This window comes from Oratosquilla oratoria, chromosome 43, assembly GCF_046742065.1.
Source record: "Oratosquilla oratoria isolate Oo_2021 chromosome 43, ASM4674206v1, whole genome shotgun sequence".
NCBI classification, from domain to species: domain Eukaryota; kingdom Metazoa; phylum Arthropoda; class Malacostraca; order Stomatopoda; family Squillidae; genus Oratosquilla; species Oratosquilla oratoria.
In genome coordinates this window covers 16,436,025-16,462,987 of record NC_134819.1, presented here as the reverse complement: position 1 = coordinate 16,462,987, position 26,963 = coordinate 16,436,025, and the positions used below count along the sequence as shown (strand labels likewise).

The window sequence follows — 26,963 nt, the reverse complement described above, 5'->3', positions numbered from 1 at the left end:
CTTAACTGCTCTTAACAGCTTTCCTCCTACCCCATATATCTGCAGTACCTCCCACAGTGCCTTCCTATCTACCCTGTCGTAAGCCTTTTCTAGATCCATAAAAGCCCAAAAAACATCCTTACCTTTTCCTATAGCTTTCTCACATATCTGTCTTACCACAAAAATCTGATCTACACAACCCCTACCTGTCCTAAACCCACACTGTTCCTCACCAATTACTCCCTCTGTTCCTCTCCTAATCCTCTCAATCAAGATCCTCCCATACGCCTTCCCAACTACACTCAACAAGCTGATCCCTCTGTAACTACTACACTCACATTTGTCCCCCTTTCCCTTGTAAAGGGACCTTATTTATGTGAAATATATATATTTTTTTGCAGACAATGGAATGTCAGAAGTAACACCAATATCAGTAGATACACTACAATATCCTTAAAATGTTTAATCAGGTATACATGGAGAAAACAGACTGTACTGGTGACACCACCCTTAAAGAAAGTCACACCTGTGTGAGAATGACAAAAACTGCAGCCATATATAGAAAAGAAGGAAATTTTTAAGCACAGGTCACCTTGCCCCAATCAAGGATGTCAGAATAAAAAACAATTCTCACAAATAACAATTAATATGAATCAATATTGATTTCTACTGCAAATTCATATTTTGCAGCGGTGTATGAATTTCAGTTGAAATACCACCCGAACCACTTGAATAAAACATCTATTTATGGCATCCTTGTGTGAAAAGTAAATTACTATATTCTGACCAAGGTAAAGTTCAAAAGCACACATTTTTATAATCAAGAGCTTTTCCCCTTTACAAGGGAGGTTGCCAAAGTCAAAAAGGATACTTCTACTCCCACCCATTTCATCCCTATTTACTCCACTCCCATTCACCACCCCTCCCTCTTTTCTTGGCTCCTCCTGGCCGACAGGTCATCCCTGCATCCTGCCTATTGCCAGAGTCAAAAGCAATGCAGCAAGACACAACAATGCTGATTCATTTAATTGGTGACCACCCTCTCCGTCCCCTTTATGTAGAAAAAGGAAAAATGGGGATAATTTTCTTCAGGCTGCATTAGACTATCGCTTACACACAACCACTCCCTAACCCCCCATCTCCCACCTACCCCTTTCCAAACATCACAGCATCATCTACACAACCATTCTCCACTCACTCATATCTTCCATCTTATCCCTTCCTTCTTCAAAAGATCCCTTTCTCAATGCCCCTTTTAGCCCATCCATTCATCTCATCCTATATCACCCTCATGTTCACTCCATCCCTCTCTGCCTTCCACACTTCTTTTACTTATCTATCTTCACTCGTTCTTTTCATGTGTCCAAATCATCCCAATACTCCCTATCTCCTAACACCTTTCCCCACCCACTCTCCTCCTCACCTATTTCTCACTCACCCTGCCATACTTCTCAGACATTTCATCTGAAACACATTTAAATTCTTCCTTTTGTATGTTCCATGTTTCTGCCCCATACAGTGCTGTCAACACAATCACCCCTTCATATACTCTCCTCTTAACATCCATTCCCAAAAGTCTATTTCTCATTACATACTCCAAGGCATTTATTTGCTTCTCTCAATTTTAGATTGTGCCCTCCACTCCTCTCTTTCTCGCCACATATGCCCCAAAGTATCTAAAGCTAGCCACTTCCTCCTGCCTCACTTAATACTCACTTCCAAATTGCCACCATCCTCTCCTCTTGTACATCTCATCAACTTACTTTTACCCACATTTACCTTCACATTTCTCCTGTTACGCCTCCCATTAATGCCCAATCTTCATTGGAGAAACAATCCTACCTCCAATCATTGATGAACCAGATTGCGACTAAATGGCAGGGTAACAATATACTGCATATCAAATATAAATCTGTGCAGTACTTTCATGCACATATGTCAATAGTTTTAGGTGACCGGTGAATAACTCAAAGGGGCAAGGTTAAGGCAAAACTATGGTGTTCTAACATAAATTATTTACATATTCACTTAGCACTACACACACACTTATTTTATGCCTATCCGGACCACTTGTTACCACTAGGGTCCACCTAACACACTTAACCTAGGGATTATAGAGGAGCGGGAAGTGTCCGCTCTATACGGGTTCAGAAATCAGAGAGAGTGTAAGAAGTAGTATACCTCATGACTGCGCTCACCATGGGGGACAGCAGTTGCCAACTCACAAACCGTTATCATTTATTTTATTACAGGAAGGGTGAGTGGAATAACATAATACACATACAGAGATCATTAACATAATAAGGTACAATATACAATATGAACAATATCCTAGCTAACTAAAATAAAAGGATAACAAAGGAATAATACACACGGAACATAGAATATTGTATTTCATACAATCTGTAATTCAGGAAGACGAAAAAATTAGGACGTGGCTACAACTACCCGAAACAGGTGGTAACATGAAAAGTACATCTATTACAAAGGAACACAGACTTGCGGCCATGCAACACTCCTCTTGCACTTATTCCCAAACTTCAAACATTACAGTACAGATAAATAACAAAAATTCTATTCAACTTGCAAAATAATATGACACCTTCCTTGTTTCTCCACCATCACAGGCTGTGATAAAGATGAGTGCATATACACATGTGGTCAAAGAAGATTTATATAATTCATATAAAAAAACATACATCTGTGTAAATGTTTTTAAGGAAAGCTAGTGTAATTGAAGAGGCGAGTTGTTTGAGGTTAGAAAAATAAAGAGGCATAAGGTGGCACTCCTGAAATATTACTAGTGTCTATAAAGTCTATAGAAAACCTAGCGATGAGGCTAATAACATGTAGGCCTGATTTATAAATCTACCTTTTTCTTTGACTACCTCTGCTCTGTCCAGCATTCAGCAAAATCATCACAGCTCTACAATCCTTTCAAAACATGTGCATGTACATATAACCAGTTGACTTTCCTTGGTTAACAGAAATAGAAAATGTTTCAAATTTGATGCATATGGAACCTATGTATTATGTCTTTTTATTCTTCTCATCATTACAGCATTAGTCCAGTTCTTAGAGCATATAGAATTTGTAGTCTATAGTATTTGGTTGGACATACGAGGTCTGTTAAAAAAAATACAAAGTCTGTTTGAATTGCATAGCTCCAGTTGGTTCCAGGGGAATCCATTTGGTGTCGTTAGGTTTGCACAGATCAGCTGATTACGATGCCATTTCTTGATTGTAGATACTTTATTTGTGTATTAGCTACGTGGTTTTTAGTGAAGTGCAATTTTTTCATTTGGCGGATTTCGGAATGAATGACGTGAAGGAGCAATGACTTGCTGTGAAATTTTGTGTTAAACTTGGAAAATCTGCAACTGACACTTTTGTTATGCTTAACATGGCTTACAGTGATGTTGCTATGAAGCATACAGCATGTTTCAAGTGGCATGAGCATTTTAAGGATAGTTGACAGTCCATTGAAGATGATGATCCTGGACCTTCCATGTCAACCGACGACCCACACGTTGACAAAATCAACACCCTGGTGTGGGCAAATAGATGTCTGACTGTCAGGGATATCAGTTGGATCTTGTTACAAGATTTTGAAAAAAAGAATGATGATGGACTGCATTGCTGCGAAATTTATGCCATGCCTGATGATGGACGAACAAAAAGCCCATTGTGTCCAGGTTTGTCAGGAACTGATTGATCGTTCAGAAGATGAAAACTTCCTGTTCAGGATCATAACAGGTTGAATCATGGGTTGGTTTTGACATTGAAACAATGGTCCAATCATCCCAGTGGATGAGTGAAACATCCCCCAGACCCAAAAAAGCTCACCAAGTTCGATCCAAGGTCAAGGTGATGCTGACAGTTTTCTTTGATGCTAAGGGTGTTCACCATGAGTATCTCCCCGAAGGCTCCACAGTGAACTAGACTTACTACACTGAAGTTCTGAAACGTCTGAGGGATGCCATCCAACTCAAAAGGCCAGAAATGTGGAGGAATGGTGACTGGTTTTTCCATCACGACAACACTCCAGCCCATTCAGCCCTCAGAACTCATGAGTTTTTGGACAGACACTCAATCACTATCCTTTTCCACCCCTTACTCACCTGACCTTGCTCCTTGTGATTTTTTCTTGTTCCCCAAACTCAAAAGACCCTTGAAAGGAAGAAGATTTGAGATGATTCCCGAGATTAAGGCAAATGCGACAAAGGAGCTGAAGGACATTACAAAAGATACCAGGACTGTTTCAACAACTGGAAACACTGTTGGGATAAGTGCGTATGTTGGGGAGGAGAGTACTTTGAAGGGGACCCAGATCTTTAACTTCTAAATAAAGTACATTTTGCTTTGACATCAGTACGCATATTTTTTTTTTTTTTAAACCTCATAATTGGCTCTTAGAATATCTGATACAGCAAAGAAATTGAATATCCTCAAAACCTTTTAGACATAAAAAAAAGTACTACCTTTTCATGAAAAATAGTAAAAACTCGTATACTAAGCATTTCAACATTAAGTAGCCTTTCAGGGTTTTAACACAAAGAATAACCCGTGTTAAGAATCCCCTGTAAAATAAGAAAGGATGTGTACATTCTTTACCACATTATCACTGTGACAAATGCTTGATCTTGTGGTGGAGAATCACCAGTGTAGTTAAGTTAAACACTGTTTAGATATTCCAAGTTTTGTTTATTTCATGGTCTACACACTACCAGAATTAAATGCCAACTGCACTCAGGCATAAACTGGAGCCTGGCATACTGACACATTTCTGGCACCCTGTTGCCAAATGGAACTTGTAGATAGAATACAGATAGGTATAAATATATATTAAAGAAATAAAAATAAGGGATATACTTAGAAATGAGGAACCTGCATGCAAAATGATTATAGGTTATGTTACAACAATACAGGGACACTTAAGGAATATACACATGGCAAATTGCAAAGCTGAGTGTGTATATGGGGCACTACTAAATTACATAGGTCTTATGATGCATGCAGTGATTATGTAATGACTACACAGACTACAAACATAAAACCATTACTATACAGGCACACCTCGACTTACGTCGTTTCGACTTACGTCGTTTTCGAAGATACGTCGGTTTTCAAAAATAATATGGAAAAAAATTCAAGTTGTCGTTTTACTTGACTTTACGTCGGTCAGCCAATAATGGAATCGCATAAACACCAAAAAACGTTTCAAGCGTTTCAAGCAATTCATGTTACAATAAATAAGAATAAAAGCATGTAAAATTATATAAAGATTCAGTAACTGCTAAAATATATACCATAAAGTAGTATGGCCTAGTCCACTAGAACATGAAATCGCAACGGTACTTACAATACGTATTTACCGTAAGCGGCGTCTCGACTCCCGCAATTCTTTTGGATTATTATCTGTTTACTGAAGTTTTGTCAATTTTCTCATTAACATTCACTTGTAACTGTAATATTTGCCCCCATGCCTCCTAAGAAAAGTTCTAGTGAAAGTGCTAAGCGTCATGCTATTTCGCTGGAGGAGAAAATTGCGATGATAAAACGTCATTGTAATGGTGAAAAAGTTGTATCGATTGCACGATGTTTTGGAGTAAGTCGGACAACTGTATCAACGATTGTGCATAATAAAGACAAGATTTTAACACATGTCACATCTGAAGCCCCATTGATGAAGAACACGATCATCAACAAGAAAAGAGGTAAGATATTTGATTTGAAGAAATGGAAAATCTTCTTTCGATTTGGGTTGATAGGAGGAATCGTCAGAATGCGAATCTTAGTCAAGAGCTCATTCAGGAAAAAGCGTTGTCTTTGAGGACCTAAAGGAAAAATATCCAGATGAGAAAGATGTAGATTTCAAAGCAAGTCCTGGATGGTTTATGAGATATAAAAACAGGAGAAATTATCACTTCCTTAAAAGACAAGGTGAAATCGCATCAGCTGATGAACAAGCAGCAGCGGAATTTCCTGCTACACTGAAGAAAATCATCGAAGAAAACGGGTTTCTTCCTGAGCAAATTTTCAACGTAGACGAAACAGGATTATATTGGAAGAAATTACCAGATCGTTCATTTGTTTCCAAGGAAGAGAAAACGATTCCAGGTTACAAGGTCTCAAAAGAACGTGTGACCATAATGTTGGGAGGTAACTGTGCAGGAGATTTTAAATTAAAGCCTCTGTTTGTTTATCATGCACACAACCCCCGTGCCCTGAAGAATATACCCAAAGCATCTCTCCCTGTTATATGGATGGCTAACTCAAAAGCTTGGGTCACTGTTGTTATTTTCGAAGATTGGTTTTTCAATAATTTTGTCCCAGCAGCAGAGAAGTATTGTAAGGAGAAGAGGATTCCTTTTAAGGTTTTACTTATCTTATCGCAGATTTTCACCCCAACATTACCGTCATATACCTCCCCCCAAACACTACGTCTATTCTCCAGCCAATGGATCAGGGGATAATTGCTATCTTCAAACGTTATTATATGAAGCGTACGCTACGGCAAGCAATAGCTGCAATTGAAATGGATGAGTCTATCACACTTCGCGACTTTTGGAAGGGATATGACATCTACAAAGCTTTACAGAATGTAGCAGCAGCATGGAATGATGTTCAGAGCACTGCTATGAATGGTGTATGGAAAAAGCTATGCCCGCAATTTGTGCACGAGTTTAAGGGCTTCGATACTGTTGTTGTCAACAAAGATTTGGTTACAATGAGCAAAGAGCTGGATATGAATTTGGAGGAAGAGGATTTCACAGATTTATTTGAAAAAGACAAGGAGTTACTGACGAACAAGGATTTGATGGAACTTCAGGAGCAACAAAAGAGAGAAGAAGAAGAGGACGATGAATCTGAGCCACGCCACTTCACCATTAAGAAAATGGAGGAAGCATTTGCACACATCGAAAAAGGTCTTGCTATGTTTGAGGATATGGATCCAAATGCTCAACGCTTTTCCAAGATAATGGGGGCTTGTTATGAAGCTTTTGCTCCTTATAATCTAATCCTTGAAGAAAAGAACAAGAAGACGGTTCAAGGCACTCTTGACCAGTTTTTACGCGTCGAACGACGAGAATCAGCTGATGTTGATGTCGACAGCCATCTACGTCTACAACGTAAACATCAACATATTGTATCTACTGCTTTGGTAAACTGAAAATACATTAAAGTTTTTCACTTATTACAATATGATTATATGTAAGCTTGAAATAGTTTTTATTTATTTCTTTTTTGTTTTGTTTTACCGTATGTTATTGAAATGCATTCATAGAGTACAGCACCGTGAAATAGCAACGCGTAAACATCGACATAATGTACGTACTGCATTGGTAAATTAAAAATACTTTATTCAATTTTTCACTTATTACAAAATGATTGTAAGCTTAAACTAGTTTTTATTTATTTGTTTTTTGTTTTGTTTCACCGTATGTAATTGACAATGCATTCATAAAGTACAGCAAATTGTACGTATTGATGAATAAATACAGGTACTTTTTTATACTTTATTACAAAATGATAAATAAATGTTCTGTTTGGAAACTTAAAATAGATTTTTATTAATCTTGTTTAATAAAAAATGCAATCAAAAGTAAAATAAAGTACTGAAAAATGGCTATTGGCAGTTTAGCCTAGGCTACACCAGGCCTACCTAGCCTATTTGTAAGCAAATTCGACTTACGTCGTTTTTCGACTTACGTCGTGTCTCCTGGAACCAATTAACGACGTAAGGTGAGGTGTACCTGTATAGGGATTAAGTACTACATGTACTATATAGGGAATAATTATTATTTATACTAAAAAGAGAAGAATGACCATACTATAACATATACTAACTATAAAGAGAACAATTACTACATTATCTTATTTCTTCGCTTGAGGTTTTTCTTTTAACTTTTTGCTGCATATATACATGCACATACACACATATAATTCAAGATAAATGAAAACCACTTATTTTTCTCTTGGTTTTACACTTAAGACCCAGAATATTGTTGATAATAATAAATGCTGACATAACTCAGCTTAAATCAAGAGGTGCTTTGATGTGACCAAAGCTTCCTTTATACCTTTCTCCTATGTGTTTAAAATGCCAGGAATAGGGAGTTGACAAGTGCTGTTGGATTGGAATCCAGGCTTTCAAGGGAGGCAAAATTGTGACTAATGTGCTCTAGCACCATGCACAGAAAAATATTTCTACAGTTATGATCTCAAACATAATAACAATGCTGACCTTATTTAGTCCTCATCAAATTCATTAATAAACCAGGTTTCTAGAATGGCATGATGATCACTCTTTTGGAACCTGCTATAATGTACAGCACTTCTTATCTGCCGCTCAAAGACATAAACAATATTGGGATCATCTTCTACAATATCATTCACATAATTCAAGAACTTTTCCAAGAAATTAAAGGTGACATTTGGAGTCCAATGGTCCTGTAAAGTAAAAAATACCTGTAGACTTTATAATGGAAGGGTATTGAGGGTGAATGCGCAATACACAGACTTTAAGGTTACTTATAAGGTACTGTTAAGTCTACACAGCCTCTGCCTCCTAATTGTTGGTGTACTACCTGTTTGTGGTGCCCCTGCTTCTACTGAATGTACGACCAATGACCGAGTGTCAGGCTGTATAACCTGTCTTGAGTGCCAGGGGCTAACAACACCCCCACCTTAAACCCATTGTTACTGAAACTACAATAGAGATACTGGACTGATCTCTGAATACAAGACAACTGTGATGGAAACACAGAATTAGATTTGGAACATGGAACATCAGAAGCACCTTCAGACCTGGCATCATACGTCAAACTGCCAACGAAGTCAAAGATACGGTGTTGAAATTTTGGCCTTACAAGAGGTTTGCTGGCCAGGCCAGGGGAGTATACAACAGAATAACTATGAAATGATATACAGTAATCCCTCCTGTATCCGGTTCGCCATTATCTGGATGCCCTCTAACCACCAGAGTTCCCTCCAGTACCCGAATGGTGACAGGGATCTGGCAAACATATCTGGAGTGATTCAAACAGCCCGCGCGTCCCACCCCCTTCCTCCCCCATGCCCCATCCCCTGCCCATGCCGACTTCCTTCTTTCTCATGCAGACAGTATGGCTGGAACTCCTGCTGTTTCTTTGCTGTGTGATCTGCATTGTGTGCATGACTCCTCCACCTCCCAAGAGAGCCAGGAAAGTGCCGACCCTGGAGCAGAAGCAGGAAATTATCAAGAAGATAGAGGAAGGGTGGTCAACTGCACACCTCATGGACCACTTTAGCATTGCGAGGTCAACCTTGTCTGACCTCAGACGGGGCAAAGACAAACACAATGCCTACACCATTGAGTTTTCTGCTGCATCTAAGACTGGAAAATGGACTGAACGAAAGGTATGTTATTTATTCATTTATTGTGTGTTAAGATCATACCCCACATTGTGTTTGAAATCAGTTAATGTGTTTATTAATTTATCGTGTGTTAAGATCGTACCCTACATGCGCTTGTGTTAGACAACAACCAATGTGTTTATTTATTAATTTATTGTGTGTTAAGATCGTACCCCACATTCACTTGTGTTAGAAACAATCAATGTGTATAATTATTAATTTATCGTGTGTTAAGATTGTACCCCACATGCGCTTGTGTTAGACAACAATTAATGTGTTTATCTATTAATTTAGTATGTGTTATGATTGTGTGCTATATGCACTTGCATTAGATAATATATTAATGTGTGTAATTAATTTCTCTGTGCAGGTCATGGCAAAACCGAAGAATGTGGAGGTGGACCAGTGTGTCATGAAGTGGTATCTTTAGCAACGTGGTAGTGATGTGATGGTAAGAGGAATGGAGATGAAGTCTGCTACACAGAGGTTAGCCAGGAACATTGGGATGGCTGATTTTAAAGCATCGGAAGGTTGGCTGTTCTGGTTTAAGCTGTGACATGGGCTGTCTAAGAAGAAGGTGTATGGAGAGACACTCGAGGCAGATGTTGCAGCTGTAGAGCCTTGTCGCCAAGAAATCAAGAAGCTGATGAATGATGAGAGCTTGTTGCTCGGGCAAGTGTACAACGGTGATGAGACAGGCTTGTTCTATCATTCCATACCAGAAAACACCCTGGCAAGTGAACAAGAAAAATCAGTCCCTGGCAGGAAGCTGTGCAAGGCTCATTATCCCTGATGTGTGCTGCAAATGCATCAGGGTTTTATAGGCTTAAGCCACTTGTTGTGGGGAAAGCCAAGCAGCTACAGTGTATGTGAGGACTGATGAACTCTGCTGGTACTGTATGGCTCGTCAATGAAGGCATGGTTCCCTGCAAAAATATTGAAGACCTGGTACTTCAACCATGCAGTGCCGGAAATCATCAACTTCCAGACCCAGGTGCTGAACATCAGTTGCGACTGTGTACAAGCCCTTTTGCTGCTTGGCAACGCACCTGCGCACCCCCGCCTCTGAACTTGTTACTGACAATGGACGCATCCGGGTGAAATATCTGCCAGCAAACACCACCTCCCTCATCGAGCCCATGGATCAAGGAATAATCGTCGCTTTCAAGAGGATATATCGATGTAAATTCCTTGAAGAGGTGATGGTTGTTGTCGACGAGGAGGACAGGAATGTGGAGGAACTGAAATGGTACAATCTTGTCGGTGTTGCACAACATCAACGCAGCCTGGAAAGAGGTCTTTGTGTCGACTCTAGCCAGTGGTTGAAATTGCCTGCTGCATGTGGGTGAGACAGTGGTCGACTTTGATGGGTTTGAGGCAAGCGGCTTTCACAATCAATTCTAGCAAGCAAATGAAGCGGCCACAGAAGAGGACGTGCAAGACTGGCTAGAGTGTGACGAAGGAGACCCTGGGATGCACTTACAAATGGAAAAGTAATTGCTGAAGAGGTGATGCACCCGGACGAGCCTCACTCTGATAGTGATGATGATAATGATGAGGTTGTTGTTGAGGCAAGGCCTAAGTTTTCTGAGGCCAGAAAGCCTTGAAGTGCTCCTGGATTTTATTGAACATCCTGCTCCTGACGAACAATTGTGCAGCTACACCTCATCATTACGGATGATTCAAGAAATGCTGATCAGAAAACACAGCAAGTGGCCAATGAGGCAGACCAAGCTGGACACCTTCTCCAGGGTAACAACATCATCACCTCGTGAGGACGCACCACGCCCAGGGCCATCGACTCGTTGCGACTTGTCATCACCACCACCACCAAAATCAACTCGTGAAGACTCACCACACCCAGGGCCATCGACTCGTCACGAGTCATCATCACCACCACCATCGACTCATGATGACTCACCACCACCAACTCGCTTTCCTCCAGCAACACCTCGGTCAACCATCACCACCACTGCCCACACCATGATGTAATCATGTAGTACTGTACAGTATGTACTGTGTGGTTTTTTTTTATATACACATTAATGTACACGTGTGTTTATACATTTACTTACAATAAAATAACAGTGTATTAGGCACAATAACAGTTTTTTTTTTTTTTTTGTATTTTAACCCTCGTTTTTCTTTTATAATAATGGAGGAAGAAGAAAAAAAAAAAAAAAAAAAAAAAAAAAAAAAAGAAGCCCTAACAAAGACAGAGGAAATATGCGGTTATAGAAGGAAGAGGAAAGAATGTGAAGCTGTGAGAAGAAGGAAAGAGGACAGACTGAGGCAGCTAGGAGATCCTAGTGATTAGGGCCTTAAAGCCATCTATCTAGAATCACAGAGAACAGCAAAGATCATAAGGCAGGAGAAACACCATTTCCTAAACAATAAAATTCAAAAGATGGAAGATGACAACTTAAATAATCAGGCAAGAAACTTCTACAAGGAAGTGAGGAAAGTAAAAAGTTTCCAACCAAAAGCCATTGGCATAAAGGACAAATATGGCAATCTTATTACTAAAGAAAAGGAGGTCCAGCAAAGGAGGACCGAACTTTCTCTGAACTGTTGAACCCAGAGCTGCCAATAGACAGTTTTGATGAGGCAGGACACATGCTCAGTGACACAATTGGTGAAGAAGTGCCACCAACAAGAGCTGAGGTGCAAAATGCTATCATGACCCTGAAAAACAATAAAGCCCCAGGGATTGATATGCTGAATGCCGAAATTTTGAAGGCAGGCAGTGAAATCCTTTTTAGAGAACTTACCGAACTAGTAGGACTGATATGGACGCAAGAAGAAATACCTGACGGAATAAACAATGCCATAATTGTAGCTCTACACAAAAAGGGAGATAAAAGATTTTGTGATAACTTTCGCAGTCTGTTGCTAATCACCACAATCTACAAAATCATTGCCAGGGTGATATATAAATGGCTCCTACCATACACTGAACCCTTGTTAGGTGAGTACCAAGCTGGGTTCAGGCCGCCAAGTACTGGAAAAGAGATGGGAGTACACTCAGGATTTTCATATAGTATTTGTAGATTTCAAGCAGGCATACGACTGTGTCCATAGAGAAGGTCTTAGCCCTCCTTGGAATCTCATCCAATCTGATAAGACTCATTCAAACCCTATACAACAGTATGACCTCCCGTGTGAGGGTCTCAGGAAATTTTGGTGAGCCTTTTCAGATTATATCTGGTGTGAGGAAAGGATGCCTATTAGCACCCAGTTTCTTTAACTTGGCCCTGAAATGGGTATTCCGGCAAGTAGTGAGGGATGGCATATATATATATATATATATATATATATATATATATATATATATATATGTATATATATATATATATATATATATATGTATATATATGTATATATATATATATATGTATATATATATGTATATATACATATATACATATATGTATATGACACAATGGATACAAGGGAATACTAAGTATAGAAATGAGGAAGAACCATCAAGACTGGAACTAATAATCACATCAGAACCCCAAATAGTGGACAAGAATGAATATAAGACACCAATAAGTAAAAGTGACCACAGATTGGTTGAACTGGAAATAAATTAGGAAAAATACATGAAAAAATATATATATATAGAAAGGGAAGATTGATTTATGGAAAAATAAATTTTGATAAAATAAGAGAATTGGGAAAGAATACACAAAAAGGAAACAACAGTAGAAGAGAAATTGAATATTTTGACAAAAATCTATAAAGGAGTGGAAAAGTATGTTCCAAGACAAAAACAAGAAAAAGAATAAGTAAAGTGTTGGTACAGCAAAAGATGTAGGGAGTTAAAAGACTAAAGGGATAAAGCTTGGATAAAATGGAAGACAAAAGACCTTATAAATGAAAATATATACTAGTTATAGAAATTAAGTACAAGTGTGCAGAGAAGAAAAGAGAAAATACGAAAAAGATATCATAGAAAAATGCAAAGATCAACCAAAACTATTTTACAGATTTGTAATCAACCAAACTGTAAAACAAACAAGAATTATAGAAACTACAACAAGGAGGAGTTGAATATACAGAAGAAATAGAAATGGCAGAAATTATGAACAAGCATTTTAAATCCCCCCTATGAAAGAGATAGAAGTAACAAGGAATGAAATAATGAATCACTTGAGTAATATCAATGTCAGAAAATTCCATGGACCAGATGAAATGGCAAACTGGATTTTGAGAGAATGCAGGAATGAACTAACAGACAAAATAAATAGTCTGATAAGCAGTTCATTGAAAGAAGGAAAAGTTCCAGAAGATTGGAGGAGGAGGAGGAGGAGATGGAAGATTGGGTGAGGGGAAAGGAAGAATGTAGGAGTAAGGAAGAATGGAAAGAAGGAAGGGAAATGAGAAGGTGAAGAAGGTGAAAGAGACAGATATTTACAAAAGGGGAGAGAGAGAGAGAGAGAGAGAGAGAGAGAGAGAGAGAGAGGAGAGGGAGAGGAGAGAGCGAGGGAGGAGAGAGAAGATAGTAGAGAGAGCGAGAGAGAGGAGAATCACCCCCTTTCACGACTTGTGTTCTTGCTGCCGCCCGTCGATTTTATTCAGTTGAGGGTTAAGAGGGTGAAGAGAGACTAGCAAAACTTGAGCTACAGATATTAGAGCAAAGAAGAGAGGAGACTTGATAACTATTTATAGAATCATGAAGGGCATACAAGAGGACACGGAAAGAAAATCAAGAAAGACAGTTATAGAAGAGACCTGAAAAATATCAGCTTTCTCCACAGGTGTAATAGACATTTGGAACAAGTTAGATGAGAAAGTGGTGTGTGCAAAAACAATACACGAATTTAAAAACAGTCTTGATAAAACGAGATACGAAGATGGGACACCACGAGCATAGCTCCCCTTCCCGTAAAATACAACTAGGTAAATATATCAGTGCCAGGTTAACATTTACTTACCTGAGCAATAATTGGCATTTCTGCAGCAAAAATCTTCTTGATTTTTTTAACAACACCTTCATCATTACGAAAGCCAATAAGCACCCTTGGAATTCCACACAAGTGACATTTAAGCCATGTTTTTAATAGTTTGAACCTGAAAGAACAACAATATGAGGTGACCATTATTTTGAAAACTATTTTCTTTTATACTTGTAAGTTTTTGGCAGATTATGAAGTAAGGTGGGCAGAGTATTTTAGGGAGTTGCTAAATGTGAAGGAGGATTGGGAGGGAAAGGTAGTTGCAGTGGGAAGTGCTAAGAAAATGAGAGTGATGAGTGAGGAAAATGAAGGATGAAGTGAAAGCAGCAGTTAAGATGATGAGAGCAGGTAAGGCACCTGGGTTGGATGGATGCCATGCAGAGTGTCTGAAGGAGGTACAGTTATGGTGGACTGGCTGGTGAGGTTATTTAATGTTTGTTTAAGAGAGGGTAGAGTGCCAGAGGACTGGAGGAGTGCCTGTATAGTTCCGCTTTACAAGGGCAAGGGGGACAAGTGTGAGTGTAGTAGTTTCAGAGGGATCAGCTTGTTGAGTGTAGTTGGGAAGGCTTATGGGAGGGTCTTGATTGAGAGGATTAGGAGAGGAACAGAGGGAGTAATTGGTGAGGAACAGTGTGGTTTTAGGCAGGGTTGGCTGATTTTTATCATGATGATTTAAATCAGTGATTTAAATCAAGATTTAAATCAAATGATTCTTTTTAAAAAATCATCTATTTAAATCAGTATTTACTTCTGCCCAAAGCAATATGGAATGTACATGAAAAATATAAAAACAAACATAATTATACCTGCTTTATATATTTCTGAGAAATAGAACACTAAATGTTTCTTTTTACTGTACAGTACAACAAACATTTTCACATCCATTAAGAAAGAAATCAAAGGGTTTTATTTGTAATGAATGAACTGAGGACTAGAATGTTAAATCACTTGCTTTTGCAATAAAAACATAAAAAATCCTTATGCTATTGAATAAGGAAATCAAAAAGGTTTACTTAAAATGAGCTATACTTATTTCTTTAAGTAATGAATTTAAAAAAGAAAATTATTGCAGCCTGTATTCAGAGCAAAAGCACACTGACTTTATACTAAATGCTTTCTTTTATTGTACAGTTCAACAAAAAATTTCACATCCATCAGGAAAGAAATCAAAGGGATTTACTTGTAATGAGCTAAGGACTAAAATGCTAAATCACTTCCTTTTGCAATAGAAAAAAAATCTACTTGCTATTGAATAAGGAAATCAAAAAGGGTTACTTATAATGAGCTATACTTATTTCTTGAAGTAATGAATTTAAAAAAAAGAAAATTATTGCAGCCTGTATTCAGAGCAAAAGCACATTGAATTTATTCTGTAAAAGCAATCTTCTTTTAAAAAATAATGAAACACTTCTCTGAAAGTAGTTCAAAAAAAAATTGAATATAAAAAAGTAAGGTTTTTAATTCTTTTGACAATGAATTTGGTTCTTTTAAGCATCCTGATCATTAGTATCATCATATACATCCATTTTGTGTGCATTCATAGTTTTAAACAAAAACACCAGTTTTGCAGCTTTTTCTGTTCCCAGCCGGTTCCTTAATTTTGAATGTACTATACCATAGCTTGAAAAAACTCGTTCAACCCCTGATGAAGAAGCCACTGCAGACAGTAGTTGTTGTGCTGCTGAAATGACATCACTATCCAACACATTTGAATGTGACCTCCACCATTCAACAGCTGACATAGACTTGGTCACAAAATCACTGAACTTAAATGCATGGAAAGGAGGCGATTTGGCTTGAAATTTCATGATGACTGGGACAAGTGAAGGAAACCTTTCATTAGCATAGTCCATTGCATTATTCACTTCTTCTTCACTAAGCAGTTTTCCTTGAAGGGAAGGATGAATTAGGTTTGCAAGAAGATGAGCTTGTGTTATGACTTGGTCATACCTCTTTCTCACAGCAGTTAGGGCATCTCTGCCATTGCTTAAAGTTGTGATTAATTCTTTCCAAATGTTCACTGCTTCAGCAATTGTACATTTATCACTCTGTGCTTTGTCTAAAGCCACAGCTATTGGTTCTAGTCGTGCAAGTAGGTCCTCTGCTGACCGCTTCAGGGTTAAGTTACACCTTTTCTCTAACTCTGACATCAATTTGCTCCCTATCAACTTCATATATTTTCATGAGAGCAGGCCAGTTCTTTATATATGTCTTCAGACAGTTACACATGGTATTCCATCGTGTGTCTTGAGGCATAACAAGACGTTGCTCACCTTCCTGACGATATCTTGCAGAAGCATAATGATTGTTTCTAAAGTATTTTACTATATTCACCACATGCTCTTTAATATTGTCAATTTCCAGATCATGAGCCAGAAGATTCAAAATGTGTGCAGTACAGCCATAGGTCACCAGCTTCAGTTCATTTTCCTGTTCTAACAGTTTCCTCATTTTGTTTACATTAGCTGCATTATCTGTAACAACACTGCCAACATGACAGTCAAGTTCTTCTTTACACTTCTGAATTGCTGATTTTGAGAGCTCAAACATGTTATAAGCAAGTGAGAGATGATGCAACACTGTAAAAACACCTCAAATGTATTTTACACTAACATATAGAATATATATATAACTTTCACAATATCTTTTATGCTGATTATTAATAAAATAAAAAAAATCAGATTTAAATAAAAAAAATCTGATTTAAATAAAAAAAATCCAATTTTTTTTTTATTTTTTTTTTAAAGATAAAAAAAATCACCAACCCTGGTTTTAGGACAGGTAGGGGTTGTGTAGATCAGATTTTTGTGGCAAGACAGATATGTGAGAAAGCTATAGGAAAAGGTAAGGATGTTTTTTGGGCTTTTAAGGATCTAGAAAAGGCTTACAACAGGATAGACAGGAAGGCACTGTGGGAGATACTGCAGATATATGGGATATGAGGAAAGCTGTTAAGAGCAGTCAAGAGTTTTTAAGAGAGTAGTAGAGCTTGTGTTAGGATTAAAAATGGAGAGAGTGAATGGTTTGAGGTAAAGGTGGGACTTCATCAGGGATGTGTTATGTCACCCTGGCTGTTCAATCTTTACAAGGATGGGATGGTGCGAGAGGTGAATGCAAGGGTAGTGGGTCAGGGGTTGGAGATGGTTAAAGAAAATGGTAAGACAGATATGTGAGAAAGCTACAGGAAAAGGTAAGGATGTTTTTTTTGGCTTTTATGGATCTAGAAAAGACTTACAACAGGGTAGACAGGAAGGCACTGTGGGAGGTACTGCAGATATATGGGATATGAGGAAAGCTGTTAAGAGCAGTCAAGAGTTTTTAAGAGAGTAGTAGAGCTTGTATTAGGATTAGAAATGGAGAGAGTGAATGGTTTGAGGTAAAGGTGGGACTTCGTCAGGGATGTGTTACGTTGCCCTGGCTGTTCAATCTTTACATGGATGGGGTGGTGTGAGAGATGAATGCAAGGGTAGTGGGTCAGGGGTTGGAGATGGTTAAAAAAAATGGTAAGACAGATATGTGAGAAAGCTATAGGAAAAGGTAAGGATGTTTTATGGGCTTTTATGGATCTAGAAAAGGCTTACGATAGGGTAGACAGGAAGGTACTGTGGGAGGTACTGCAGATATATGGGATAGGAGGAAAGCTGTTAAGAGCAGTTAAGTCTTTATGAGAGTAGTAGAGCTTGTGTTAGGATTAGAAATGGAGAGAGTGAATGGTTTGAGGTAAAGGTGGGACTTCGTCAGGGATGTGTTACCCTGGCTGTTCAATCTTTACATGGATGGGGTGGTGAGAGAGGTGAATGCAAGGGTAGTGGGTCAGGGGTTGGAGATGATTAAAGAAAATGGAGAAAAGTGGGAGGTGAGCCAGTTGTTGTTTGCTGACGACACTGCGCTTGTTGCAGGATCAGAGGAGGGATTGAGGAAGTTAGTGACAGAGTTTGAGGTGTGTGAAAGAAGGAGGCTGAAGATAAATGTGGGCAAAAGTAAAGTGATGAGATGTAAAAGGGGAAAGAGTGACAGCAGGCTGGAGGTGAGCATTAAGGGTGAAAGACTGGAGGAAGTGAATAGTTTTAGATACTTGGGTGTGAATGTGGCAGGAAAGGGAGGAGTGGGGGTGGTGGTAGAATGTAGATTGAGAGAAGCAAGTAAATGCCTTAGTGGATTGAAAAGTGTAATGAGAAATAAACATCTAGGAATGGATACTAAGAGGAGGTTATATGAAGGAGTGATTGTGCCAACAGCACTGTACGGGGCAGAAACATGGAACATGAGAGAGGAAGAGAGGAGTTTGAATGTGTTTTGAGATGAAATGTCTGAGAAGTATGATAGGGGTTACTAGGCTAGATAGAGTGAGAAATGAGGAGGTGAGGAGGAGAACAGGGGTGGAAAGGGAACTGGGAGATAGGGTTGATGAAAGAGTATTAGGATGGTTTGGACACATGGAAAGAATGAGTGAAGAAAGATTAGTAAAAGAAATGTGGAAGGAGTGAATATGAGGGGGCATCCTAGGATGAGATGGATGGATGGGGTGAAAGGGGCTTTGGGGAAGAGGGAAATGTCTTTGGAGGAAGGACGGGAGAGGACAGAAGATAGGGGTGTATGGAGAGGGGTTGTGTATAGATGATCCTGTGATGCATGAGGGAGAGTGGGTGGGGGATGGGGGTGAGGATGTATGTATGAGAAAAAATTTGAAGCAGCCTGAAGGGATTTCTCCCTGTCTTCTCCTTTTCTGCATGGGGGGATGGAGAGGGGGGTTGCCGAATTTATGAAGCGGCCTTGCTGTGGATGTGCTGTGTCTTGCGACACTGCTTCTGACCCAGGTCAGTGGACAGGATGCAGGGATGACCTGTCATCCAGGAGGTGCTAAGATAAGAGGGAGGAGGGTGGAATATATAGGAAATGGAATGGGTGTGAGTGGTTTCTATACCTTTTTGTTTTTGGCTACCCCCCCCATGTAGGGGGAAAAAGCCTTTGGTATATGTATGTATGTATTAAATATTCTTATCAATTAAATACAACCTCACCTGGTGAATTTTGTTTGATCTATTTCAGTGCTTAATTCTTTGCTGGTTTTCAGCAACAATAAAGCTTCTGTATTTTCAAAACTGCCAACAAACATGTCTGGGTCAACACAGTCAATTTTAGGTGCATGTAGGATTCTATGCTTTCCAAGCTTGGCACTGATAACAAGTCGGAATTCTTCATTTGGGTTGCATACTTCTTCCATTCCTAGAAAGAAAAGATATTTAAGCAAAACAGTATTGGTCTGCATGAGGTTTCAGTTTAGGAACCAATGGAATTAAGTTACCCTGTTGAATTTTTTGGATTATGTAGTTGTACCCAAAATTCGAAGTTAACCATATACATCAACATACCACCCATACCATTAAATAGACCCACAAAGAAATACATTCTAGTGTGTTCTATTTCCAGCTACATGCATACATGAAGATAAATATGGGAGGAACTCGTGAATACCATGTGAATAAGGAGGAAATGGGAAATCTTTCTTGATACAACCTGGGAGTGAACATACATGTGTCAAAGATTAGTGGAAGGCAGCAGAAACAGGACTGAGCAGTAAACAAAAGCTTACAAACTAGTTACAAATGATTATATGAAATAACTATTTGCAGGAAGAAAGCAATTTTGAAAGAAGTTTAGTAAATAAATGCAAAGATGATTGAAAACTATTACCATTTAATAAATGTTAAATCGAGACAGGGAAGTAAACACTAAGTTTATAGTGGATAAAGAGGTCTTTGAGGATGCCTCTGTGGAAGACCAGGAATTTTTAAAGGAATATTATTTTTATTTAATCGCATTTTTTCTAGAGTTTACTGTAGCTCTGCCCATCCGTGATGTCACTAAGATGCATTCAGATGGAGACACAAACTAGGGCCATTGGTTTTAAGAGAATGAGAAAAATTCCCAACTTCCAGTTCAGGATTCCATTAGAGGAATAGTTTAGGGAGAGATTGTGATGGCTAGGGGTTGACCTGAGAAGCGAGATGGGGTTTCACGATAAAACACATAGTCCAAACACTTTCAAACCTGACATATAAACAAAGACTGGCCAAACTGGAATTGCAACCCTGGAACAAAGACGAGAATGAGGGGACCTACTAACCATCTACAGAATCATGAAAGGAAAAGAATGCCTTGATAAAGAGGACTTATTAAAGTGGGACAGAGGAAAAACAAGAGGACATGCAATGAAACTCAAAAAGGATAACTACAGAAGAGACCTGAAAAAGAACAGCTTCCCACACAGAGTGACAAATTTATGGAATAAATTGGATGAAGAAATAGTGTGCAAACACAATACACAAATTTAAAAACAAATTTGATTTTGTATGATGCAAAATCGGGTCACCACAAGCATAGCTCCCCTTCCTGTATTACACAACTAGGTAAATGTGCCAATCTTTCTGTTTCTTGTGTGTAGCTAGATTAGTCTCACACCCCAACTATTCCCAACAGGTATGTCAGTGCATTCTATAAAATTAATGGAAATACATGACTATAATTGAAATAAATGGACATACATTGAAAATAGCACCCACACTATTCCCATTAAGGGGGTACGCAACACCTAGGGGTCATTTTCTAAACTATTTAGAGTAAAGAGCTGAAACTTCTCAGGTAAATAGGTATCCATGTTGCCTACATTTTAGGTGAAACAGAATGATGTATGTACACATGTACGTATACCAGTAGCGACATTTAAAAGTGCACAGCATAATACGTGGACCAATTTGATTTATATTTTGGCTATGATTAGTCAGTAGGCACACCTAGGGCCGGTCATTGAGCAATTGAACAATTAAAAATTTTTTTGGTCTTGTTCCCATTATTACCGTATTTTTTGAACCATAAGGCGCGGGCAAAATCCTTAAAATCGGCCAAAATTGGGTGGTGCGCCTTATGTGTGGCTTCATTGCAAAAAAATGCCTCGGACAGTGATGTACTATTTTCACACGTTTCGTAGCTAGCCTGCCGACGGCGACAGTGCATAGGCCTAGCAAAAGTTACAACCAAGTTATAACCAAGATGCATGTATCTTGACAAGAAAATTGCGAAAACTTCAACAGTTTTCGAGTCCATGCCACCGCATTCATTAACGCTATCATGGCTATGACATGATAGCGTCTACAACAGAGACAGCCATTCTATATTGGTCTAGTCTCGCTCCACTCCGACTGTAGTCATTTGGGTATTTTTTAAGTTTTGACCATGGGCGCAATATAGCAATAGAAAATTAATAATTAATTTTGTAAATTAAAATGTATCAACGTAATATGCAATTTTGTGGGCGGAAATGAAAAAAAAAAATACCTTGCTACAAGCAAATATGCTAATGAACGAAGTCAGTAGCATAGGAACTGTATATCCCGCAAGCTGAGAGTGGTTGAAAAGCCCGACAACGTCTCTCACAACGACGGCAACAAGGACAAGCCGGGTGACATTTAATTTGCAGGTAACGATATATTAAACACAGGTTAGGTTAGACGTTGGCATCTATCATAACAAACATGGCGTACCATTCGTCCGAAGACTTCGTTAATTACGAAATCTGTTTAAGTAACTTTTTTCGTTTTTTAATTCCGCTCACAAAATTGCATATTACGTTGATACATTACAATTTACAAAATTAATAATTAATTTTCTATTGCTATATTCCCCCCCCCCCCCCCGAGGCCCAGTACTTTGATGTAGTGGGGGGGCTTCCGTGTAGTAAGGACGGGCTGAGCTGTGCCAGCCAGGTGCAACCATACTGGAGAGGTCAGGCTCGAGCTACCAGACGAAAACTGAGCCAAAAGTCTTTTTGTTGACGACCCTAGCTTGGCATTGATTATGGACTGGAATACTCGTAGGATTTGTCACCCTCATCCTATGACAGTTATTTTTGGATGAGGTTTTTGGGGTAGTGAATAGATAGGGGGTCCCTCACCCTTTTCCTATGTGAATTCCCCTATCCCTATCCTTCATATTTGCTACCCTACTCTCCTTTTTCACCATCTTTCTCTAATACTTGTTAAGGAAGGTTCTGGTATCTTGGTGCCTTCCAAGCTACATGTCTGAACCCAGTCAAGTGGGGATGTATACCGTGAGGTCACTACTCCCTGCGAGGGCCGAAAGCCCACCGACTGGGGAATGCATGTTTGTGGGGTAGGTACTAGGCTGCTGACTTCCTTTCTCCCTATCCAGTACACATGCAGAGTGACTACACCGGACCCATCCTAAATGGGACAAAACAATAGAGGACAAACCCCAGGTTGACAAAGTCTCTAACTCACCTCCGAGGCCCTGCATGTGTAAATAGTCATTTCTGGAACCTCCCGACTCTGCAGAGACTTTTCTTTTATTGCGCGTGGCAACGGGCAACTGCAGTTCTTCCTTCTATGCACTATTTTTTCTTTCTTAATATATGGTGTGGCCTTACAAATATACACGATGATGGCAGCTGTTGAAACAGAATGTTCTAAACCTCCACCACTACCTGATCCTCCTCTTGAACCCCCCAATCCCTCTCCTAAAATTGCCAATCCTAATGTTGACAATATTGACTCAACGAAAATAAAAACCCCAGTTGAAGACTCCGGCTTGAAAAAGGACTTCGGTAAAATCAATCAATCAAATACTGCCCCTAATAGTCATAGAATCTTACATTTACAATATGTCTCTCTTGATAAGAGTTATACAGACTTATATGAAAAGTTCCATAAATTTGGACAAAGTAAAGAGATCAGAGTTAAACTAACTGACAACTTTAAAGCTTGGCTAGTCTGGATCTCATTTCTTTCTAATCAGGATGCAGCTGCTGCCTGCTTGGATTATAATAATAGTAATGAGAATGAATCTTCAGCCCAACTTGTTGGTAGAGTGCCACCTAACTTGGATATCTTTTATCCAGAAATCCCGGTAGAGGAAAGGAAGGAAAGTGTGCAGAGACCTCCCAACCCAGCTAAGTGGCTCATTATCACTCTTGCAAAAGAACGTGCTAGCTTGTTCGACTTTAGAAGATTCTTTAAGAGTCACCTTGGCTCTGGTAATTTGAATAACTCACAGGTATCACGATTTGGAAGAAATTCCTTCTTAATTCATGTAAAACCTTATGAACAAGCTGCCATGGTGCTTAACTTGAAACAGAAATCGGACATTAAGGAAGTTAAACCCCACTACACCTTTAGTTATGCCAAAGAGGTAATTTTTAATAGAGATCTGTATGAAGAAGAAGAAGAGATTTTAGAAATGTGCCCAACTAATGTTTGGAAGGTTGCTAAAATACCTCGTTCTTCTATGATTATCCTAAGTTTTTGTGGTGAAGATCTACCTCATTATGTAGAGATAGAAAAAGAAATTGTTTATGTGAAGCAGTTTAAACCCCGTCCCCTTCAGTGCTTCAATCGCTATGGTTTTGGACATCCTTCCTGCAGATGTGCAAGGGACAAAATGTGTTTGATATGTGCTCAGCCTGAACATGGGGATTGTTCCCGCCCAACAGTTTGTATAAATTGTAAAGAAGAGCATGATGCCAGAAATAAGTACTGTAATTTATAAGAAGGAACAGGAAATACTACTAAAAGCTCAGGCAGAACATATAAGTGTAGGACATGCTAAAAGACTACTAAGTAATTCCAAAAGATACAGTGATGTTGTTAAAGCAAATAGTAAAGTGGATCAGCCAACAGTAGAAGGCAATAGAAATAAAAATGCCAATATGAATTCTTCTGTTAACACTGAACCCAAGCCTCAGTGTAAAAGTGTTACTATGAAACCTAATGGTCTTTCTTCTTCTCAAGTAGAAATTTCTAGTACTCCTGAAGCCTCCTGTGTGGAGGTTTCCTCACCCCTTGTTGAAGGGGTGTCCCCTGCCCCATCTGGAGGGGCACCTAAGGTTTCTATTGTAGAAACCTCACAGGCCTCTTGTAATGAAGCCTCCTCTCAGGCAATCTCTCTTCCAGACTTGGGGGACTCCCTAGTAGAGGGATTGCTGACTTGTGTGCCTCACTCGGTAGAGGTGCACAGAAGCAATGAGGATCAAGGAAATGCTGAACCCAAGCCTCAGCGTGAAAGAGTCACTACTAGACCAAATCGTTCTTCTCCACAAGTTGGAAATTGTAGTACTCCTCAACCCTCCTCTGCGGAGGTTCTCCCATCCCCAGTTGAGGGAATGCCTCCTGCCCCATTTAGAGGGGCACCTAATGTTCTCATTGCCGGGACCCCAAAGGGTTCCTTTAATAAAGCCTCCTCTCAATCAATCAAACTTCAAAACTCAGGGGGCTCCCCAATAAAGGGATCACGGACTGTTGTGCCTCAGTCGAGGCACACAGAAGCAAAGCTATGGAGTCTGAAGCTGTGCACAGTAAAAGACTCCGCAGTCCACCCTCATCTCCATCCTCTTCCCCAAATCGTGATAAACAATCTAAGAAAGAAACTAATAACCCGGACTCTGCATCGTCGGTCGGACCATCGTCAGAGAGGAGGATGACACACGCGAAAGCAAAGAAATTAGAAAAGAACCCACCTTGTAAACCCTCTCTCCCACAGACTTCTCTTACCAGACCAGTAGACCCAAAAAAGAAAAAGAAAACAGTATAATGTCCATAATTCAATGGAATATGCAAGGTTTTAATTCTCATCGAGAGCAGGTTGGGATTCTCTTTAAAGAACATGATGTGTCTGTTTTTTGTCTGCAAGAAACTATGCTTGGCAATTTATCCCCTAATGTTGGACTTAATTATAAATTTGACAGATCTCATCCTATGATTGGGGCCGTGCCCATGGAGGTACTGGTATCATTGTTAAGAAATCTGTAAACCACAGAAGTGTCCACCTACATTCGGTGTTGCAGGCTTGTGCAGTACAAATCTTTACCACTAAATGGATCACTTTATGTTCTTTATATTTGGAACCTGAACTGGAAGATCGACTCGTAGACATATATAACCACCCCCGTCAGTTTGAGTTAAATGACCTACAATCTTTGGTTGACCAGCTCCCTGAGCCTTTTATTCTAATGGGTGACTTTAACGCCAAGCATCCTCTATGGGGTGAATCAAGGTGTGAAGAATTTATTGATAGTAACGATGTCATTTTGATGAATGACTGTTCCAAAACTAGGTTTTATGTCTTTCACAACTCAGGTTCTGCTATAGACCTAACTATTTGTTCATCATCCTTAAGATTAGACTACGGTTGGTCAATAGATGAAGAATTACATGGTAGCGACCACTGGCCTATCCATATCAAATATTTAAAGAACTCTCCCTCCTGTTGCTTACCTAAATGGAAGACAGGAGAGGCTAATTGGGAATTATTTAGGAGATCCACAGAGATTAATTATAAGACTAGTGATTTTGGTAGTAACTCTGATGCATATGACTACCTGGTAGACATGATACTCTCTGGTGCTTTCTCTTCCATTCCTAGGACAGCTGGTAAACCTCAACGCCCAATAGTCCCCTGGTGGAGCGATGAATGTGCTATAAGCAGAAAGATTACAAGACCTTGCTATAAGAGATATCAGAGATATCCTTGTTTAGTCAATAAGATAATGTACAGAAGAGCTCGAGCAAAGCAGAAGAAAATCTTCAAGAAAGTAAGGAGGGAATCCTTCATTAAATATATTAGCGAACTGAAATATGACTCTTCCCCTACCTTAGTATGGAATAGGATTCGAAAATGACAAGGAAAGTTTACTCCATCTCCTTTACCCATTCTGAAGATAAATGACTCTTTTATATCAGATACAAGAGAAGTAGAAGAGGCTTTTGGAAGACATTATGCTGATATTTCAAGCCCACTACATTATTCAAATGATTTCACAAGAATTAGAGCCAAGACCACGATTATTCCTCCTACCAATACGAACTCGGAGGCATATAATCTTCTCTTCACCTTGGATGAAATGGATCATGCTTTATCTCTATCCTCCCCAACCTCTCCTGGAGAGGATGACATTCTTTATTCCATGGTTGGTCACTTATCTATATCGTCGAAGAAATTCCTTTTAAATGTGCTGAACAAATTTTGGTCTTCTGGATCTCCTAAATCTTGGAAGATTTCAATCATCATAGGAATCTTTAAGGCAAGAAAAGACCCTCAGGACCAACAAAGTTACAGACCTATTGCTCTCACTAGCTGCATTTGTAAGATCTATGAAAGAATGGTTAATACGTGTTTAGTTTGGTTTTTGGAATCTAAAAATCTCCTATCTAACAGACAGTTTGGATTTAGAAGAAATAAGTGCACTCTGGATCCCTTACTTTTTATCACTCGTGAGATTCAGAATGCCTTCGCAATTGAGAACTCTAGCATTGGTGTGTTTTTTGACTTGAAAAATGCCTACGATACTACCTGGCGGGGAGGCATTCTGAAACAAGTTGCAGAGTGGGGTATTGGGGATAATATGTTCAATTGTTTAAAGGACTTCTTATCTGACCGTTATCTAAAAGTCCGAGTGGGCTCTTCTTTCTCTTGTGCATATCTTCAAGAGGAAGGGATTCCCCAAGGAAGTGTTCTGAGTCCTACACTCTTCAGCATAGCAATTAATAGTTTATTAGAACAAGTTCCCACAGGAGTTCATGGATTGGCTTATGCTGATGACTTCGCTATTGTGTG

The 26,963-nt window shown here is 39.2% G+C and overlaps 2 protein-coding genes across 2 annotated transcripts in view; both read right to left on the bottom strand.

Annotated features, from left to right (window-relative positions):
* The window catches only part of LOC143021928 (copine-8-like), a 758,082-nt gene that overhangs the window by 435,639 nt on the left and 295,480 nt on the right, over nt 1-26,963 (bottom strand). The gene's annotated exons all lie outside the window — the stretch shown is intronic.
* LOC143021929 (decapping and exoribonuclease protein-like) overlaps nt 4,663-26,963 on the bottom strand; it is a 252,942-nt gene continuing 230,641 nt past the window's right edge. Inside the window, exons 7-10 of the mRNA XM_076179813.1 lie at nt 19,361-19,565; nt 14,319-14,454; nt 7,737-8,433; nt 4,663-5,041 (exon numbers count right to left, since the gene is read on the bottom strand). Coding sequence (XP_076035928.1) covers nt 8,233-8,433; nt 14,319-14,454; nt 19,361-19,565 — 542 coding nt within the window. The 3' untranslated portion in view covers nt 4,663-5,041; nt 7,737-8,232. The remainder of the gene's footprint in view (nt 5,042-7,736; nt 8,434-14,318; nt 14,455-19,360; nt 19,566-26,963) is intronic.